This window comes from Phaseolus vulgaris, chromosome 3 (genome assembly GCF_000499845.2).
Source record: "Phaseolus vulgaris cultivar G19833 chromosome 3, P. vulgaris v2.0, whole genome shotgun sequence".
Classification (NCBI taxonomy): domain Eukaryota; kingdom Viridiplantae; phylum Streptophyta; class Magnoliopsida; order Fabales; family Fabaceae; genus Phaseolus; species Phaseolus vulgaris.
In genome coordinates this window covers 42884304-42906444 of record NC_023757.2, presented here as the reverse complement: position 1 = coordinate 42906444, position 22141 = coordinate 42884304, and the positions used below count along the sequence as shown (strand labels likewise).

The 22141-nt window shown below is 30.9% G+C and overlaps 2 protein-coding genes across 3 annotated transcripts; one reads left to right on the top strand and one right to left on the bottom strand.

The window, feature by feature from the left end:
- The first annotated feature begins 7715 nt into the window (after positions 1-7715).
- Positions 7716-10360, top strand: LOC137807900 (short-chain dehydrogenase TIC 32 B, chloroplastic-like). Its single transcript, XM_068608746.1, has 8 exons — positions 7716-8018; positions 8461-8692; positions 8802-8881; positions 9020-9173; positions 9283-9361; positions 9532-9619; positions 9690-9736; positions 9819-10360. Exons 1-8 carry the CDS (start codon positions 7889-7891, stop codon positions 9999-10001), a joined length of 993 nt encoding a protein of 330 aa, XP_068464847.1. The 5' UTR covers positions 7716-7888; the 3' UTR covers positions 10002-10360.
- Positions 10361-12924: 2564 nt separating this feature from the next.
- On the bottom strand, positions 12925-17220 carry LOC137807899 (kinetochore protein SPC25 homolog). Of its 2 annotated transcripts, none has more exons than XM_068608743.1 (8): positions 16960-17220; positions 16760-16825; positions 16509-16655; positions 15676-15789; positions 15502-15591; positions 15293-15415; positions 14275-14503; positions 12925-13364 (listed from the first exon to the last, which is right to left on the bottom strand). In XM_068608743.1, exons 1-7 carry the CDS (start codon positions 17090-17092, stop codon positions 14277-14279), a joined length of 900 nt encoding a protein of 299 aa, XP_068464844.1. In that variant the 5' UTR covers positions 17093-17220; the 3' UTR covers positions 12925-13364; positions 14275-14276. The 2 variants fall into 2 exon arrangements, with proteins under 2 accessions (XP_068464844.1, XP_068464846.1); XM_068608745.1 differs by having other exon boundaries at positions 12925-13391; positions 16960-17216.
- Between the last annotated feature and the right edge of the window lie 4921 nt (positions 17221-22141).

The following is a 22141-nucleotide window of genomic DNA, read 5'->3' as shown; positions in this document are numbered from 1 at the left end:
AATACAGTTTAAAAAGTTCATTTAAAGAGTTTAAATTTAATATACATGAAGAGATAAAAAATATTAATAATAATCTTTAATTAATAGTTATTAAAGTTAATAAATTTATCAGTATTAATAATCCATGATTAGATAATAATATTACAAAACTTTACACTGTTAATTCATTGAAAGTAAAATTATAAAACATTTGGAGAGAATGGTTTTGCTTCAAAATATCTTGTTAATCATTTTTGTCTCGACTTGGTCAATTTTTGTTAATACCATATCAGAAAAATGGGTTATACGGCAAGTTAACCTAATTATCCGTCATGGCTGATCTATATCTTCAAGTATTTATTTATATAATCCAAAAATCCAAACAACGGGGTTCACAAAAACAAACTAAGCTTTCATCCAACACTAATCGGGCATAATGCAACAGGCCCACATTAAAAGAAATAAATAAAACAGTGTATATAGTAAAAAGGGAACTGTAAATACAAGAAGCCTTCTATTGCTTCTGTTTGACCCACTTCAGCCCAAATATCTTTCTTCTTAGTCTTTGATTGTTGGGCTCAGTATTGGGCCTGAAGTTTTTTCAAAACCAATAGAAAATTAATTCTTCCTGTACAATAATCCGAATTTATTTTTTATTAAAAAAATTATATTATAGATTATAGAATTTAAAAGGTATTTCTGAAAATACATTCCAAATTCAATAATCCAAAATATATTTCTTTAAAACAAATTAAATTGTAAAACTTAAAAGATATTTATAAATTCAAAAATACCTTTCAAATTCTACATCCCAAATACAATTTTTTTTTTTTGAAGAAATATGTTTTTTATTGGAAAATCTAGAAGGTATTTTTAATTTGAAAAACACATTCTAAATTCTAAATATGAAATATATTTCTTAAAAAAATCATTTTAAATTATACAATTTAAAGATTATTTTGGTGAATTCCAAAATATCTTTCAAATTATATAATTTCAAATAAATATTTTTTAAAGATTATATGATCTTTTCGACGAGAGTAGAAAAAAAAACTATAGCAATGCAGGAAAAATTTGCCCCATGTGACTTCTACGAATACAGGCCAGGCCTTTTTTTGTGAAAAAGCTCAGAGATGAGGACAGAGTTTCTTATTGAGAAAATTATACAAGCCATTTTGTGAGGTGTGTATGGTTTGGACAATTTAAATCTTTATGATTAATATTCAGAGAGTAAAGTTTCTTGCATTTAAAACCACGGAGAGTTCAATTAGACCTAAATTGATGTAAACTTTGTGGTTGAAATTTTATAAATCATATTATAAAGTGATCAGTTTTAAAATATATTAATCATCAATAAAATCAGCAAATATTTCATAACAAGATTATAAAAAGAAAGAGAAAATTATTGGACACTGAATTTGATTTTTAGATATTGTAGGCATTATTCTTGGTTACTTTGTTCTACTCCAAATTGTTTTCTTCATAGAGTCTCCAAATTCCACTGTAAAACCCACTCGAGAAATAGCAAACACATGATACTGTCCCCGAAAATATTGTTTGCAATTCACATGCCTCCTTTACCCACCATTCAATCTTCTTATAGAACAACTCACGTAATCATGGGTTTTTAAGAACTATTTGTTATTCTTTAATTATTATTATTTTATTATTGTGTTGCTAACATGCCATTATCCTCAATCAACCACAATCAACAGTGTAATTTTCTCCTTGGATTGTGCAAACATGCTCTTTTTGTTTACACTCGGTGCAAGACGATAAAGACAAACAACCTTTTCTTCAAATCTTAGCATACAAGCGTCCCCAACAGTGGGAAACATCTCTCATACTAATACTAATACTAATAATAATAATAATAATAATAATACACATTGTAGCACTTAATTAACAATCTATTCTTGGTGTGCCCACCACATCCATATGTTCCGTGATTGGCTCGTGTGATGTGGGTCCATCTTCTCACACTCTCATTGGTGTATCACACGTGAGGCTACCACTAGTCAAAATGATGCATAACATGCACATTCTCTCCATTTTCAGTAATCTTATCTTTGATGTTCATATGGATGAAAAGAAAACACGAGCAGTTATGTATTATGATTGATGGGAGGGAACGTTTTAGGGTTTGTCGGCATTGTTAAATTTCAACTTTGTTGAAGGCATATCCATATTGAGGTATGTAAATTTGGCTATTATAGTAGCGGACAAGGTTGTGACAGTAGGACCATATGGTCGTTTAGAGGTACTATATTGTTTTTTCCGTCAAAGGTAACATACACGTCACTTGTATTTTCTCTACATTTATTCATCCTATTTCTGTTCCCACTGTTATCATTGAAAATAGCCAGCTAAGATTAACAATATATATTTTTGTATAAGAAAAATACCATCTTCTATGGCTAGATTATGGTCCAATTTACAAATCTTTAGTGTCCATAAAGTGGAGCTGTTGATGATTTGATACGAGTAATAATCAACACAATTAGGACTTTAATATGTTCATATATAGTTCTATAATCATAGAAGAAGACAAGACATCCCTATACGTGTGGTGGTGGATTTAATATTTCTTTCTATCTTTTCAGAAAGAGAAAGGCTATGATACCTCAAATGCAGAAACCTCAAATGTGAAAGGACTTGCACTTTCTATATAGATAAGTAGGTTATAGACTCTAGCAAATAAAGTTATGGACTAATTATATAACTTGCTAACAACCAATAATGGAAATAATCCTATCAACTTATTAATTTCACCCCTAGATAAACCAATCTCTTATTTTTGTGTTTTGATTTAAACTATTTGAATATGATATGTTAATAGAATTCTAATCATATATTATCTCAGGTTTTTAATTTATAAATGTTAGTTTTTTTTATAATGGTAGTCATATTACAAAATTAAACATACAGGCTATTGAGTAAGATTTATTCAATAACTATAATGTGTTTTTAAATTAAACGTGTCTGGGTTTTTTAGTTATGTTACAATTATATTTTAACAATAAGTTTAGCAGCATAAATTTGTGGTGTGCAATGGATAAGAAGAACTAATTGATCACATATAGTAGTAGTATGGAATGATTAACAATATTGGCATGTGTAATAATTTGATGAATGATGAAAGTAATTAGACTGCTCATTACATTTAATTAAAAGAGTGGAGAAGGATGACGCGAAACATAGTTCCATAACATTAAAAAGTGAGAAATAAGACAACATATTAAAGCGTTTAATTTGAATTGCGAATTTATGATACGTCATTATATCTGAAAAGAAAAAACACCTTTTTCAACTAACGAGTTACATTGTGTTAATCAGGTGCGTGAAATAAAATTTCACACTAACTACGTTGCGAAACTAGTCATAATTTTGTAGGTGGAATGTCTAATTAGCTTGAAGGTTAAGTCACACATGATAATTTTGGATCTCTTGGGAGTGTTAATTAAATATATTTGATTATTATTTAGTTTTTATGTGGGAAATATTCTATGGAAGGATCTGTTCAATCGTAATACAAGGACACGCGTGATTTCGATGTCAAATCTGTTTTTTTTTACTGTTTGACTTTTTCTCAACTAAATCAAGCATGTGTGTATTAAATACCTACCCTTCTTACTCTCTTATTACTCCAGTCTTCAGTTGATAAAATTGTAACTGTGACATAATTTTCTTGTAAGAAAGTCAATATATGATTTTTTATAATAATTTTTAATTAAAGTTATATTATTTTATGACGATTTCATGTTGATATATATGAGGGAGTTGATGGGTTTAGTGTGATGGAAGGATGTATGTGAGGTATGCATTATATATGTGTGGAATTGGAAGAGTAGAAATGGTTGTGATGATTGATGTGGAGTAATTAGAGATTGAGTAATGTGTAGGCGCATGGGATGAAGAAATGAAGATCACGTGTGAAACTAAGTGGATGTTGAAAGAGGTGTGGGAGGTGATAAGATGGTGTTGGGAAATTGGGAAACAGAATGGGACCCTTATGCACTTCGCATTCCCTCCTTCAAAGGCTCGTCGCTATCAATGCCTTACTTTTAGCCCGTCAAACCTCCAACACCACCCATCATTCTCTCACACATCAAAACCAGCTTTCTCCATCACCACTTCTTTCTAACTAGTGCTTCTAATGCTTTCTATTTCTTTCTCCTACATATGCCTATTTTTCTCCCTTTCTTTTTATCAAAATTGGATTATTTTTAAAAAATTAAGAATTTTAAAAGATTGTGTCAAGTGACAAAGTGCCACAATTTCTAACATTTATGTCAAAGATTACGTAGTTATGATAGGAATCTCAGACACTTGTCTTAAAATCTTAAATGAAGTATTACTGTCGGACACACTTATCAGATATCGATTCTCGTATGATGCATACTTATAAGACACGTATCGGTGAAATGTTTAATTCAAAAAATATTTGTTGAATTTTTGACAATTCTATTATGAGTTTAACACAATTTAAAAAAAAAATATATTAACTTTCTAAAAAATCAAATTTACTTTATAAATTTTTATTATGATTATAATAATAAGGACTAAATCATTTTGAACCAGCCATGAAAAACATCTTTCTGCTTAAAAAAAAACTGAAACATTTTTAGTACATATAAATCTTTATTATCAATTTATATAATTCATAATTATATAATATGTAGATTCGTGTCCTAGTGTCCTACATTTTAAAGATTATATGTATCTCCATATCCGTATTCGTGTCATATCGGTATCAGTGTTGGTTATGTGCTACCTAGGTTATGACACTTGACACAACTTCACATTTTATTCGTGATAAAATTATGCTAAATTAATTTAATTTCTCTCATATTTGTAAATTTTACAAAAGTAATCCTAAGAAAAAAAAAATAGCAATAAGTTATTCCCCTATATCACCCACGCCATCATCACATCAACATATTAAGTAATGTTTATTTATAAATATTCACAAATACTGTAACATATTTGATATATTTTAATATCATATTATATTTTTCTAATATTTTTTTTTGTAATAATTTTATTATATCGAACGAAGTATCAACCTTCATTGTCTTAAACAGATCCATCATTAATTCAGTTTTTAAATATTCATTAGTTTACTAGAAGTCAAATACTAACTTTTTAACACGCTGAGATTTATTAAAAAAGAATAAGCATACCCTTACCCATAATAATATACACATATCTCTTGTTAAAATCTTTTATGTATTTAAAGAATAAAGTTCATGCCATATTAATCTTTTCATTTCTTCTATATCCTCCTCTGCAACCCTGTCTAAATTCAAATCCTCAATGCATGTTGTAGCTAGCAATTATAATTGGTTTTTCTAGTGGCACACGTGTGAGGATGCATATATATTCATACCTTCTTTCTTCATCAGTGCATGCAAGCACCACCTGGGGAAAAAAGGGACCATGAATTAAGTATACTGTAATTACTTTACTTAAAGATGGGGATATATATGCATATAATAAATCTTGGTCAAAACTAATAATCTTTGGTGTAGGGGTCAATTTTTATATAAGAAAATATGTGTAGGGGTCATTATAGAAAACGTTAATAAAAACAAATTGACGTGCATGAATTTTGCCACTTGATTTCTATGGTTTATTCATTAACAATTCATGTATTCAAAAAGAGAAAAATTCTTTCCCTTTTTCTGAAAAGTTGCACCATTTTTTCTACAAATCATTCATAGTGTTGGCGAACGATTGGATACCTTGGCGTATCCTAAACATTTTGGTCACTGCGACGATTAACTTTTTATATATAATTAATATGCAGGACCATGGTCAAAAAACTTGTTGAAGAAAAAAAAAGATGCATAAAGAAAGTTTTAACTACTACGTGCGTGCAAGTGTGTGAACAAATTTAATTTGCAACTAATACAATACGTATAAAACCGTTGTAATATATCTATATAACTAGTGATGTTTTTTAGTAGTATAATTAGTGATGTTAAATATACTAAATAAACAATAAGAATACCTTTATTTAACAAGTTGTGCACTCGAGTTAGAAAGCAAGAAAAAGAAAGGAAACGTACTTTTAAATAAAGACTTAATGTGGTTACTTGCTAAGTTTAGTAAAGATAAGAAGATATGTAATATAAAATGATTTTTTTATTACTATTATTACATTGAAAAGTAACAAATAGTATAACGTAGATGATCATTAGAAGGTGAATAGATGATATATATTTGGGAGATAATTTGAAGCAAAAGATGAGAGTATGAAAACACATTTTTATACCTTTTTTTTCTTTGTATTTCTTGACGTTAACGTATCGTAAGAAGTAGAATATATAATTAGGTCGTGCAGAAGAAGGTGACTTTTGGTGCAACAAGCTATATTTATGTCGCACCGCACACTGGATATATATATATATATATATATATATATACCAACAGTATCTTGTGGTTGAAACTTGGAAATGATAGTTGTAACCCAAAATAAGGAAAAGAATGAGAAAAAGGAAGTTGAGTGGAATATATGAATGTGACAGTGATATTTTTTATTTTGTTAAATAAAACTTATTTCTGTAATAATATGAACGGAGTTTGAAAAAAGAAGTTGGGCAAAGCAGATCACGTATCTTGCTGAGCAATTGAGAGTGGATCTTCTTGTCTAGTACTCTTTGTCCTTTCAATTGTATAAAGCATCAGATGATATAGTTCTGTCAGCATATATTAAAAGAAACAAAATAAACTTAAGTCATGGATTGTTGATGGATAATGGAAGGCACAACTTAAATGATGGAAACTCCAACTTCTTGCTAACCCTTTTAGCTGTTAATTATTACCAACATTGGTAAGGATTTTTGGAGGCCAAGTTGCTGTCACTAAGGTAACAACCTATTTTTTGGCAGTGAAGGGGTTAAAAATGAACCTCCCCCACTGAAGGAAATAACTTTGCTTCGATACTGCGAAAGAGGGCAAGATAATTCACATTCAAAAATTGATTACCATAAGAAAAGTGAAAGAGACTAGAGGAGGAGGAACAGGTAGGAAACATGATTCATTTAGAATTGGGTTTTACTTGAGAAATAATCTTCACATAATTAATGATTCATTGTTACTCTTAATTATTCATTATTACCTACTCTGAAAGTTTTACCAAAAACACACCAAAGTCCACAGCCAAGTGGAAAATGCAAGCCACTTAATAAGGACAGCAGTAATTATGAGAAATGAAAACCGGAAAAGTAAAGGGAGAAATGTCGAAAGGAATTGCAAATAGAGATGATGGATGGAATACGTGGTGATATAATTAATTAATATCTACCGTTTTGGTAGCTTCAAATCACATAGTTTGTGGACCATCCGACATGGGTGGTCTCAACTCTCAATCAATTATGTTACTTCAAAATTAGTGGGTACTCTAATAGGAAGAAGAAACTGTGTGCCATTCAATGCACTAACTCAACTACGTTTCACTAACCCTTGTACAAAACTCTGAGCTCAGCTGCTGCTAAACAACTTCATTAATATATTAATAATAGCTCATCATTTTGGCTTTGGCTTGGTCCAAGTCCACGCTCTGAGTGCAAGTTCTATGACGTTTCATACACGTGTTAAATCAGCACAGATATATAAATGAATTATATTATGTTAGCGGTTAAAAAAATTACATACTTCACAACTCTTACAATGTTTACGATTCTGATCAATATTTACAAGATCTGTAATTGAAATCAGTCCTCTGTTTCATATTGGTCAAAACAAAAACACATAATAGTCTTACGTTATACGATAATTTCTATGTTAAAATAGCAAATTATCAGCAAACACTACCTAGGTGTGAGTTATCATATATATAGGTATGTGGCTTTTAGTTGCAGACACGAATGCTTTGTCCTTGTGAAATTCTAAAGCAGGAAAATCCATGAAGGCAACACTACGGTACTTAGCAGGCATTGCTGGCCCAAGTGGTTTCGGCTCAAATTCAACAGCTGAGCAAGTTACTGAAGATTTCTCTTCCTTGCTCCCTTCAAATCTAACCGCTCTCATCACTGGTGAGTCACCATATAACAACATCAATAATATATATCATGAAAAATGGTTACATATCATGGTTCCAGTTCCATTCATATTTTTGTGACCAAACCTATATAGTCTATAAATAAGAATAAAAAACGGTTAAGGATCAAACCTTTCTGATCTTCCAATTTTTCAAGAATCTGATCAGAGCTATGGTGTTGTCCATCACTTAATTCTGAATATTCTTGAAAACTTTCTACTTGCCATGTCACTCGCATTTTCATTTGTACTTGCTCAATCTGCATTTGTTTTGTCTGTGTCAGACGTCTCTATCCGTCTTTTTCTTACCTTGGATTATACTATATGATAGTAATTTACCAGCTAAGCTTTCACCTAAACAAATGTGGTGTTGTTTTCAAATTATGTGGGATTAGCTCAATTAATGAAGTTGCAATGTGGTTGAATTTTGAATTGAAGGTGCGACTTCTGGAATTGGAGCTGAAACAGCTAGAGTGTTTGCAAAAAGAGGTGTAAGGGTTGTGATTGGTGCGAGGGACTTAAGAAAGGCGAGGGAAGTGAGAGAGAGAATCCAAAAGGAGAGTCCTAATGCTGAGGTTATTCTGTTGGAGATCGATCTTAGCTCTTTTGCTTCTGTACAGAGATTTTGCTCAGAGTTTTTAGCTTTAGAATTGCCCCTTAATATTCTCATGTAAGTTTTACTTTTATCATATTTTTCCTTCATTTCATTAGGTAAGAAAAGTGAAGTCAGTATACTGATCAAGTGCTAAAAGTTGGACTGGAATATATTTATTTCACAGAAACAATGCAGGAATGTACTCTCAAAACTTGGAGTTCTCTGAAGAGAAACTTGAAATGACATTTGCTACAAATTACTTAGGTACTTCTCCATTCTACCTATTTCTTGCAGTTCTTAACCACGACATAAACGCGTGCACACAAGTTAAAGAAGCAAAGTGAAGCATGATTAAAAATGAGGAGATGAAAAAATAATTCCATATTATTTGTTAAATTGCAGGACATTTTTTGTTAACGAAAATGCTGATAGAGAAAATGATAGATACTGCAAAGAAGTCAGGGATTGAAGGAAGAATAATAAACGTTTCTTCTGTGCTTCACAGCTGGGTGAAAAGATCAGCGTTTTGTTTCAACGACATGCTCTGCGGAAAAAAGTACAAACACCATCCCACTTGATCCCTTTCTCTGCAAAATTAAGATCAAATTTGATTGCATTAAATGTAGATAACAAGCAGCTTAATTATTTCTAAATAACAAATGCAGTTATAATGGCACACGCGCATACGCTCAGTCAAAATTGGCAACAATTCTGCATGTCAAGGAAGTGGCAAGACAACTTAAGGTAAGAAAATGACACATAACTTAACTCCCCAAACTTTCTATTCTTTTATTTTATTTTATTATTTGTGTGGAATCGTGATCACCACGCCTATTAAACCAAGCCAAATACTAACGAATATCCTAAAAATACATTTTCAATGATTTCTAATTAATTTTTGGGTGGGATCGCAGGAAAGGAATGCAAATGTAACAATTAACGCAGTGCATCCAGGAATTGTGAAGACGGGAATTATTAGAGCACATAAGGGCTTAATAACGGGTAATTAATTTAATAAGTCAGTGATTTCATAAGGTTAAAGCAACTAAATACTAAAAAGATTTGTATGCAGATTCCCTGTTTTTCATTGCATCGAAGTTACTGAAATCGATATCACAGGTTTGTAAATATTTTAGGGCTTAATTAATGATGAGTTTCCACTATGAGTATGATTAATTAGTAGATGAATGCATGTTGGTAGGGAGCATCAACGACGTGTTATGTTGCGCTGAGTGGAAAAACAGAAGGAGTGAGTGGAAAATATTTTACAGATTGTAACGAGAGTAACTGCTCAAGTCTAGGAAACGAGGAATCAGAAGCAAAAAAGCTATGGAATGATACCTGCGCATTGCTTCACAAACGGTTACGTCAAGCAACAAATTGAAACTCTTTCTTACCCCTCTTCTATACCTATTACTCTTCTACACCATCTGTGTATATTTGTAATTAATTATCTTTTCACGCCCAAAACCACACCAGAGGAATACCCTTCACTGCCTCACTTTACCATCATATATTGTACAAATTACTTACCAAATAAATAGCCACAACTTTCCAGTAAAACTAAAAATGAGTGCCATTGTCTGAGATAGCTGAAGAATTCCTAAAGGTGCTACTGTTCACGAGAGAGTAAAAGGTTTAGATAATTAGGTTATTTGTAAATTATTTAACTTATATTATCAAGGAGTTTAATCCTAACTCCACCAATAAGATCACCATAATATCATATGATTTGTTCCTATCAGTAATATTAGTTTTAGTTTATTAAATATAATTATTTCTTTATAAAGGGGATTCGTGTATAAAATTTATATTAATTAATTAAGTTTTAACACTTTTTTAAGATGAAATATCCAGTAGTGTTTATAATACAAATTGATAGATTTTTTTCAATAAATTTCATTGGACTTTTTAGTTATAAGACATATGAATATCACTGTTATTAAACAATTACACTCAAAACTTTGAAATTTTAAGATTCTCTTTTTGTATCGTTAAACCTTTTTTTTTTCATCATACATTATACTTTTGTTTTATTCATTGAAAGTGATTTAGATATTCTTGTGCAATCCTTATAATCTTTTTCGTGATATTCCGTCCAAATATTTTCGATCTTACGATATAAATCTATTGAAATTTAAACTATTTACTTTTAAAATCTTAATATGCCCCTCATCTCAACGTAATCAAATTGCAGCCGACATAGAGACACACACCTAGCAATTTAAGTTTAAACTTCACTCCATCTAGAAGTTCAGTACAAAGTTCTTGCTATTTTAGGGTCTAAGCATGGTAAGATGTGCACAATCTTAGTGCCAATTTGGCAAACGCCTACAACCATTTTCTTTCACTTATGGCATACATTCTAATTTTTTATTTCAGCCAAAAGATAACATTATATTAGAAGGGTAGAAGGATACCAAATCCATATACAAAAACAAAATATCTAATATCAACAAGACATTTAACAGCTCGTAAAGTTAAACTATAGCAACCCAACCATCATGTCATACATGTTGTCCAGAGACCCTTTAAGCGCATTATTTTATTTTAGATCATAGACCACTCAAGACAAGTCCTTCAACTTCCTACTAGTCAACCATAACCATGATCTAAATTCAATGAGGTCAAACACAAGTTCACTAATTGATATCTCATTTCAAAAAATTATACTGAGTAACCATAATGATCAAACACGGGCAAATCAATCAAACAACCAACCTTCACCAAGTTGCAAGAAATGGTCTCTACAATCCACCGGCAACCACTCTTTGAATCCCAACCCAACATTAACACTTTTTCCACATTAAAACAAAGAATATGTAAGAGAACAAAAGGCGTGTTGTTATTTGTTTTTTCTTCCTCCTGGCAAAAAAGTGGAAGAAAAAGTTACGAGCATATATTTTTTCATACTTAATAGTTTTAATTATTTTAATTATAAGTTATTTGATTATAATAATAAATAAATTTATTATTTTAATTCATATTCATATAATTGAGTTTATTTGGGTTACTATTTTTTATATTAATTTTGTGTGTTTTAGATTAGTATGAAGGAAGTGTATATTTTTACAAATGAGTTAAATATGTAAAAGTTCAAGTTCTTTCTTTGAATCAAAACAGAAAACAAAATCTGAGGAGAAAGAGAAAATAAAATATATAATATCTCAGAAAAAGAATTGGAAGCAAATCTTCTGAAAAATACAAAATTTTGAAAAGTTGGAAACTGATAAACTATTGACAAAATCTAAATCAAAATATTTTTTCCAAGATTCTTGGAGTAGAAAAACCTATAAAAGATACAAGCCTCAAGGAGAAAGGGGAGTTACACAGGGTTTTCTTAGGTTTTTTTCTTCTTGGATTTTTTTTGTTTTGTCTCCACATGAAAGGCTAAACCTTTTAAGTTGATTCCTTTGTAATTCCCCATTGAATTATGAGGTTTTAATCAATAAAAATTTCGTTTTTTAATTGTCTACAATAGTTGTTTTAATATTATAATCTCTTGAAAAACTGGTTACTAAGAGGTTGTAGAACCCATGATAAAAATTGGTTTGTGAGAGGTTGTAGAACCCATGATTGACCGTCTTCCTAATCTTAAATTTTGGTTTCTTAATTAGTTCGCATTGATCTAATTAATCTCTTAATTAGTTCGCATTGTTCTAATTAATCTCTTAATTAGTTCGCATTGTTCTAATTAATCTCTTAATTAGTTCGCATTGTTCTAATTAATTTATTGGGCACATGATTCGTGAGAGTAGATAAGCATTCCTATAGAATGTACACATGGAACAAAGTGAATATTAATTAATCCAGTAGACGCATGTTTTACTAGTGATCTTCAAATTAAATTAGATCAATGCATATTCAATCTCGTTTAGCTCTATTTGAGGATTGAAGGATGGATGACCTATGAAGAATTCATTAGAGGAAAAACTTAGGAATCAACCGCTTTATTGTTTTAATCTCTTTTATATTTTATGTTAAACAATCTCAACTCCTTTTATCTTATTGTTTTAAATTTTATCTTTATTGTTAGTTCTAAACACCGATTTACTGATTTTACTATTAAATTCGTTGAGAAACAATTCAAGATAATCTAACAACAATTATATTATCATCTCTCTAACGTAAAAATCTACATTATAATCATTTGAATTTCACAACAAAACAACAACTAAGAGTGTTGTAGTTGAATGCCACATTTCCTCAAGTTGTGTACCGCAGAAATGGTTATTTCGTTCAACAATTCATAATTAGTTCTACTTGACATATTATGAACGAGCCCCGAGTCTTGTTGTGTCAGACTATTTCAACTAGAATCTGGAATATCCAGGTCACGAGACAATCTTTCCTAGAATCAATCTCAAAAGTTCAATACAATAACTGGTTAAATTGAAAATTTTGAACACGGGTAAACGAAAGATCACGAAGAACCATTCGAATACATTGCTTCACTTAACTAGTTTAGCAACAAGCTAAACAAACTAAAAAGAAAAATGGATATTACAAGATGTCGAGAACTTTTAAACTACAACAAATCTCCTCCTCCCAATATAGTTTCACGCTTGACCTGTTTTGTGGAGATCATCTGATCAATATGTACAGATTGAGACATCTAGAATGCAGAAATGTCTGGAATTGTGTCTATTTGTTAACTTGGCAACCTGAGTCATGAGTTATGCGTCAACCTTAATCTGTATCAACAAATGACGTGGCTAGCATCCTCCCCTCGACTTTCTTTCCTAGTCTGTCATATAAACGAGACAGGTATTGGCTGTTGTATGCATACATAGTTATATACAAGAATTATATCAATTTATTCTCAATTAAATTATGTCAAAATTGAGATTACAGCAACCCCCGACATCAAATCTATGCACCACAGAACCCAAAAATGCATTAAAGATAAAACCCCCCATCCTTCGTAACCATCATCCGTAAAGAAAAATCCAAAAGGAATTGTAGGATACTACTGAAAAGGGCCAATGCACATAAAACAGTATGGCGTAGCAATTATTCCAAGAAAGATAATTATATTTCTGATCCAGAAAAAGACCTATAAAAGAGGGAATTGCAATTAAATGGCACAATTAAACCTAAACATGTAATTAAGGACCAGCGTCAGATAAAAAAAGAGGAAAAACTCAATCACATAACGAAGGGGAAAAAATTCATCCTTCCTCCTCGTACACATTTCCGTCTGACCAGAAATTTGAGAGAGAGATAGAATCAAGTTCATAAGAATTTCCTCTTTTCATTCCTTGTTATAATTATAAGTTATAGGCAAAACTCAATTCAGTTTTAATCTAAAAAACTAATGGGGTCAAAGTCAACTCCACTCACTTAGGCTATTTCAAAAAATAACAATTCAATTACTAATATAAAATTCTCAGCATCTACAGCGCCCATATCAAGGATAAAATTGGATATTCTGAGTCAGGTAAGCATTATCATCTTTCTCTAAGCTAAGATTGACTGATGACACCAAGAATAGATAAGAAAAAGATATAAAAGGACTGACTTCTTAATCATTCATTTTGATGGGCAATGGTCAACAGGAGAGCATCTTTGTGAAAAGAATGATCTTGGATGGGGATAATGCTGTGTGATGAGACAGGAATTTTAAGTTAATAAATACAGCAGTTGAGATCTCATACCTTCAACGAGAAAACTGGCGAACAGATGATGCAGATCCAGGAGATAAGACTTCACTTATCCTTCTATGATGCTTTTTTCCGACTTTTGTATTACCTTCTGCAGGTTCAACTTGATACTCATTTTCCTTGCCCAGAAAATCACTTCTAACAGATGACATTGACAAAACTGGAGCAGATGCAGAGTTAAAAGCAGACTGTTCATGTTCACCATCTGTCACGACTAAACTCCCTGTTTTTATGTAATTTAAAAAAAAAAATAACATTCATAATAAGCAGCATTTTCACCAATGTTCCAAAAACAAGAAAAATTGTTCAAATGATTAAGAGTGCCGTTGTATAACAGAATATAAGCTGATTCCATAGTGTAAACGTAGGCACATAATATTCTCATGTTTGCCATGGGTTTTACAAAATTATCCTTGAGAAAGTTGCACTATCGTGTTTTTCCTGCACTTTTTCTATTTCCAGTGAGAGGTGGGAAACTTACCCTGACAATAGGAAGTTATTTTCTAGAATTCATGTAACTTCCATTTTTACTTTTTTTATTATTTAAATTAATTGAAACTCTAATAAATATTCCTCAGAATATTAAGATTGTAAACAAACATGTTTTTAAAAAATCCAAGAAAACATTCTTAGTTGTAAGATTCTTATGAATATGATTCCTGGAAATGTAATACGATACCTTAAAACAAATGCCAACTGAGGAGATGGTCACAAATATAGATAGATCAATCCTTCCTAATAACTATGCATGAGTTCCAAGTAAAATCCTTTCTCCAAATATTGGTTTCCATGTCTACAACAATGGCTATGGATAAACTAGCAGAATTGGCCAAGGCTTATTGGTTTGGCAGATAACTCTGGTTCACTTGGTTTTCAGTAAACATGGTTTCAATTTTCAAAAATTAATCATACTGGACAAAGGCCCAATAAACTAAATTCATCTGGCAACATACAGAACTCTTAAAATTCATGACTGCACTCGTGTAAAAGAATGAAAGAACCATTGTTGTACCTTGTGCCACTGCTTCTTGGAACTTTTTCCTCATTGCTCTGACAAATTTAAATAGATCATTTGTGTTGTTTAATTCGTGGATCAACTCTTTGGTTTCACTGAGGGAAGGTTCACAACTCAATACTGAAAGACAAAGGAGGTAATTCAGACTTCCTGAAGTATATCCATATACTTTTAAGATCATATACAAAATCAGATACCATGCTTACATGAATATGTATCCTTTTCATGGAAGATAGTAAAAAAGTACTCCTCATTTGGATTGTTCAGATTTATATTCTTGAATGTGAATTTTACCCCTGAAGAGCAGAAGAACTAGTTAGGATATCAATTTGCAGAAGAAAAAACAATCCTTGTACAAAAGATTAATGTCAACCAATTACCACGTCCGCCTTTTACATGAAAACCAAGGACCCTATTGTACCAGGAAATGACCTCTTGCGTTTCATCTTTCTGTTCAACGCTTTCATTTAATTTCCATTTAGATGCAGCCAAAGCTTTTACAGAAGAAAAGAGAAGAGGGTGAGGAAAAATTAGCTTAGAATTGTTTATAATATATCTCCTGATGCAGATATCCAATAGTAAGTAGAACAATGCAAATATATACAAGTTAAAAGACACAAACACAATTCCAATATGTCCTGAAGAGGCAAGAGGGCACAAATGACAACCTTCATAGAATTTCTTTTACAACAAGTGAAACTTAAAACATTAAACATTATATTAAAGATTGTCTTATAATTCCTGTCCTAAAAAGTTCTTTGCTTCCAGAAAAGGAAACAGAAGATAGACTGCATGTTGAAGTAGCTATTAGAACAAAAATGTCAGTAAATAGGCGTGACAACCTCAATAAATGTAATTTTAATGCCAATGCAAGATGGCACTTGGCTACGTTAATGCCACAATGATGAACCCTATCGTGTTCATATTTACATATAATTTCGTCATCACAAAAGATGAGCCCTGCAAACAAAATAAACATACAGACTAGAAAATATCTCAAACTACAAACATTCGTAGACAACCAACAAAGTTAACTGTTTAGTTTTTGCACAACATAATATAATAAGCGAATGTTGAGTACCTTCACTTTTCTGCAAATACTAAATTAAATAACTATACAGTATAAATGAGCATCCAGAAGGAAAGATAATACATATAAATATATAAGCATCCAGCAAGAAAGTTGCATATGGTAGAGAAGGAAGTGAATTACCAAGAGATTGTTGAGATATAATTGCAGCATATTCTTGTTTTTTGGTACGCTGCTCCTGAATACTTGCATTGAGGACTTCAACTCTAGCCTTTGCAGAAGCAACAGCATCCACCAACGCCATTCGCTTGGCCTCTTTGCGAGTCTTGACTGCGCGTAAAAATATAAGCGGATATTTGACGGCGAAAAGGAATTGAAATGAAAATTGAAACGGAAATGCGAAATTAAAATTGAATAGAAAAAGTTGAAGTCACCTGCAAGTGCTTTGACCAAATCATCCTCGGTGTCTCTGAGTTTAGCTTTTACCTCGTCTAGTTGAACTGTGAAGAAAGAAGAGAGAGAGTGAGAACGGAAACCCTAAGACGAAGGTAGTGAAGTAAAGGAGCTTAGTGGAAAACCCTAATCTGTGAGACGAAAGCGTATGAGATAATTGAATGGAATGGAAGTGAAGGACCTTGACAGCGAGCGGTTTCTTGCGCAATGGGAAGGAGAGAATGAAGGGATTCGGCGAAAGAAGCGGTGAAAGCGTCGATGTTTTGCGTTTGAAGAGAAATCTCTGCGTCGCAGATTGAGATTGGGGACTCCATCTTTCTTCTCTCCCAATCCAAATCTTGAGTTCCAGGTTTTTTGAATCCCTCAATTTCTTTGCTTTTTTTTCAGACTGTTTTTTTTCTCTTCCAACAAAAAAACAGAGTCTTTTTAAATTGGCAAGATTCATTTAGTCGTTAGGTTACTGTAGGTGCGATGAATAGAATTTTTTTTTTTTTATTTTCTTCAAACGCACTGGAATATGATAATATATACACTGAAAAATAAAGTAAAATAAAATTCAATCCGCGGATCTAGCGCACATAAAGAAATATACAAAGTATATTTAAATTATAATTTTTTTCTTGAATTATTTATATTTTTCTAAAATTAATATAATATCCCTTTTAATCTACTAAATCTTAACACAAAGTATCTTTACAATTTAAATATTTTTTATGCAAAAATAACTAATGTTGGTTTTTATATTAGTAAATCTCAAACACAAAATATCTTTATGATTTAAATATTTTTAATGCAAAAAAACAAATAATGTTGATTTTTATATTATCAAGATAATAAAGTAACTCAAAGGATTGTACATTCAAATTAGATCGGAGTTAATCGAGTGACACAGGATTGCTTGGAGTACATGTCTCAATCAAGTGTATGATAAATAATTGATAAGTATTGGTAAAGAAATCGGAATTCATATATCATAAATGAACCATTTAAACTAATTCCAATAATCATTGTAGTTAGCTTTTATATTTGGAGTTTTTATGACTTTCTCGTAAGAAACTTTTAGCTAGTTCGGCATTGATGAACTTTTGTTGTAAAATATCATAGGTGTATACAATAAACACTGAAATAAGTATAAAAGATTTATCAAATCAGTAATATTTAAATTTTGGTGAACTTTGAGGGTGTGTTTGGATTAGGGGGTGTGGGGGAGTGGAAAGTTGAGGGTGAGTGGGAGTGGAAGTGTGAAGAAAGTTGAGGTTGTTTGGATTGGGGTATGTTAGAGTGGATGTGTGAGGAAAGTTTATTGGAAATTGTGAGTGATGTGATAGTTGTAAGAATATTATAAATTATTTTGAATAGTAAAGTTTGTGAGATTACAATTTTACCCTTGTATATAAAAAAAAATAATGATTAATCCTATTTCATATTTTAGTTAATTATAATTTAAAATTAAAGTATAATTATATTATTTAACATTTTATTAATTAAGAATTATTTTTTATTTAAGTTAATTTGTTTACATAATTTTAATATTATAAATGATTTTATAAATTATGTTATGTTATATATATACAAATATATATAAAATTAATTTTAATAATAATTTTCATTATTATGAATAGCAAAATAAATATATTTTAAAAAAATAGAAATTTGGAATATAACATGAAAAAATTAATTTAATTAACTAAACTCCTTAACATATTTAATTAACTATCTAGTAACAACTTAACATAATTAACTAAACTAAACTCTAAAAAAATTATATTACAACAACAGCCTTAACATAATAAACTAAAATAAATTCTAAACAAATTATATTACAAAACCATAATCATAAATATAAAACACAAATTAAATAAAATAATTTTACATAAAAAAAAAATTAAAACCTGAAGATAAGCACTCAACAACAACAACAGCAATAGGATGCCTTATAGGAAGATCAACACACCTGAAAATACCAGAAAACAAATAAATTAACAAACAATTTTATTTCAAAAATTCAAGAACATAATCGATTATGGCATCACTTACACAGAGAGGATAATCGATTATCAATGCATAATCGATTATGCTGATAGGCTAAAAAAGACCATAATCGATTATCCCAAACACATAATCGATTATGTCCCGTTTCACACACATCACATAATCGATTATCAAAGCATAATCGATTATGCTGATAGGCTAAAAAAGACCATAATTGATTATCCCAAACAGATAATCGATTATCACCCATTTTACACACTATACATAATCGATTATCCCTCGAAAAATTTGCAGATTCCACCATAATCGATTATTTTGCCTGTGATATTTGACCCATAATCGATTAACCGTTGAATGAAACATATGAACTCACCTCAGATGAACCCACAGATGAACCAGATGAAGGCACAGATGAACCCAGAGATGAACACACCACTTTCAGATGAATAACCTCTACGTTAATGAAGCCCCTAACACACACTATCACTTACGAATCTCTCCAACTACACACTCTATGCTTCGCTCTGCTCTTCGCTTATCTGTGAATTGTTTCACTCAGAAGCAACGTTTATAAAGAAAAACCAGGAACCTCACACACCTACCTCTCACCCACTTCATTCATGAGGTCTCAAACTTTAAGATGGTCAATAGATTCCTGAACCAAGTCAGGAATCTCTTGCTGTTCACTTCGCATCTTGCTGTTCACTTGGCATGCATGCAGAGGCATGTGCTTCTTGAATCCAGCAAAAAAAAAGCAAAAAAGTGAGGGCAAGATTGGAAATGGGTGGTGATGATTTGGCACTTCCACTGCACAGTGACACTTTCTCTTCACCTTTCAGAAGAAACCAAATTCCCTCAACTTTCTCTTTCGCTGCACTCTCACCCGCAACAAACCATAGAACCAAATGGGGTGCTGTTGTGACTTCCGTCGTCGACAACAGTACCACCCTTGGATCCAAACACACCCTGAGGTTGTTTGGGTGTAAACGAGTAAGGACGAAGGAAATAATATTGATTGTTTGATATAGGAAAGAGAGAAGTAAAAGTTGTGGAATATATTATATTATATTTCATATGTTTTTATTTATTTTTAATATTTTATTTTATTTTTTTTATCAAAAATCAAATTACATTATTTTTAAATATTTTGTATTCTTTTTCAATTTTATTTCTTACTTATTGTTATTCTTTTCCAACTTAATTTATTTCTATTTCTATTTTGTTATTTATTTCAAAGTCTAATATCAACTTTGTAAGAAATCCTAAAGTATATATATACAGAGGGTGACTTTCCTCAATAAACATGTGTGTTAATATTAAAGGGTTTTATTGACATCTTGTCTTTTGACTTGTTTGTATGAGATATTTAATTAACATGAAACTAATATTTGTACATGAAAAAACTCTCATCATTTAAAATAAATATGAATTCACATTATATCTCTAATTGTGTATTTGGAATGGAGAGGAAAATTGGAATTATTTGAATGGAAAGTACAAAGAAAGTGAAGTTGTTTGAATTGAGAGTATGTTGAATTTGTTAAAAAGGTTTATTGAAGTTTGTGAGTGTTGTGTGTGGGAAAAATTTTAACTATTTTAAAAGGTGTAAAATGTAAGTTTACAAAAATATTTGAATAAAAGATATTAATTCATTTATATATTTGTTTTTTATAATTAATAATATTATTATTATATAAATTTATTTTTTTATATGAATAACTATATTTATTTTTATTATTATTAATTATTATTTACTTTTATTAATAACATATATACAGGAAGCAGAAGGAGCAACTAACAAAATCATAAGGAGACCATGATGGATAATCGATTTTACACGGGGATAATTGATTATTCCTACAAAAAAATATCAAATATTGATTATATATGTCTTTATTATGCCTTGCTAGAACATCGATTCTCCAATAAAAATACCATGAGAATCGATTCTCTCTCGTCAAAATCAATTGTGCATTCATGCTTTGACACTGTGCATGGTTGACAAAGGAATCTCACAAGCTTTTCAAAAGGGTAAGAATGTAATAAAGCTTGGTCCACGTGTATTTCTTCTGCAATCGCGTCACATCATGGAGGAACCTATTCCTCTATTTCATTGCATTTTCACGCTCTCAATTCCCTTCCAATGAACTGATACAAACAACCTATTTTCATAATATTCTATGCGCGTGTTCACCCGGATGCAAACATGGCATAAGTGATGAATTCCTTGCTAACATGGATATTTGATACTAGTTAACTAGCATTTTATTTTCAATGAAACAATCTTGGATGTAGACAATAATTTAATGACCCTGAAAATGACAAAATCACTAGTGCAAATAATGTTTTCTACAATAACATATTAGGTTGGTTAAATGAAAACCGGTGTAAATAAAAATGTGGTGCCATTTATGTAAATATTTGACATATATTACATTGGTTGTTACTCTCAACCGGTGTATTATGTATTGATTTTGAGTAAAAAAATGTTTAAAAAAATACATTTTTCCAAGGACATATTACATTGGTTATTAAGCCCAACCAGTGTAATATGTATTGAATTTGAGTGTAAAAAAATTACATTTTTCTAGGGACATATTACATTGGTTGTTAGGCCCAACCGGTGTAATATATATTGGTTCTGAGTGAAAAAAATGTTTAAAAAATTACATTTTTCAAGATGATATATTACATTGGTTAGGAGGTCCAACTGGTGTAATATGTATTAAAATGTATAAATTTTAAAAGGTAACTAATGTCAGGTACATATATTACATCGGTTATTACTAAGAACCGATATAATATGCGCTTACCCTATTTTCTTTCTCGTGCTCTTACTGTTCATTTTGCGCTTGAAATTTGTTTGCTTTGTCTAAAACGTTGTTGCCATTGCCTTCGTTGCTCACTATGTAGCTATGTTTGTTTTGTCACTGTTCATCGTCACTATCGTTGCTCCTTGCTATCATTGTTATTTGTTGTCCTGTCCCATTTTTCCATTGTTTGCACATTGAGAGGGTTGTTTCACTGTCGCCACTGAACATTGTCGTCGTTGAAAGCTTATGATTCGACCACACAAAGGTTAGTTTTTTTTAAGTTTTATATATTGTTAAGGTTAGTCTCATGATTGTTATGTTCTCATGCAAGACCTTCTCCCAATTGTTATTCATGGAATTTTACCAAAAAATGTTAGACAAGTGATCACTCGTCTATGGATATTCTTCAATTTGTAGAAAAGTCATTGATCCTAATAACTTAGATGAATTGGAAAATGAGGCTATCATTATCATGTGTCAACTATAAATGTATTTTCCTCCTTCATTTTTTGACATCATGGTCCATCTAATTGTTCATTTAGTGAGGGAAATTAGAAT

Bases quoted from the DNA above. Each gene is read 5' to 3' on its own strand.
- LOC137807900 (XM_068608746.1), top strand. From the start codon at position 7,889: ATGAAGGCAACACTACGGTACTTAGCAGGCATTGCTGGCCCAAGTGGT. The intron at 8,019-8,460 runs GTGAGTCACCAT...TTTGAATTGAAG, and splicing joins TCTAACCGCTCTCATCACTG to GTGCGACTTCTGGAATTGGA. The intron at 9,174-9,282 runs GTACAAACACCA...TAACAAATGCAG, and splicing joins GACATGCTCTGCGGAAAAAA to TTATAATGGCACACGCGCAT.
- LOC137807899 (XM_068608743.1), bottom strand. From the start codon at position 17,092: ATGGAGTCCCCAATCTCAATCTGCGACGCAGAGATTTCTCTTCAAACG. The intron at 16,826-16,959 runs GTCCTTCACTTC...CTTTCTTCACAG, and splicing joins AGAAACCGCTCGCTGTCAAG to TTCAACTAGACGAGGTAAAA. The intron at 15,790-16,508 runs GTAATTCACTTC...CTTCTGTAAAAG, and splicing joins TATATCTCAACAATCTCTTG to CTTTGGCTGCATCTAAATGG.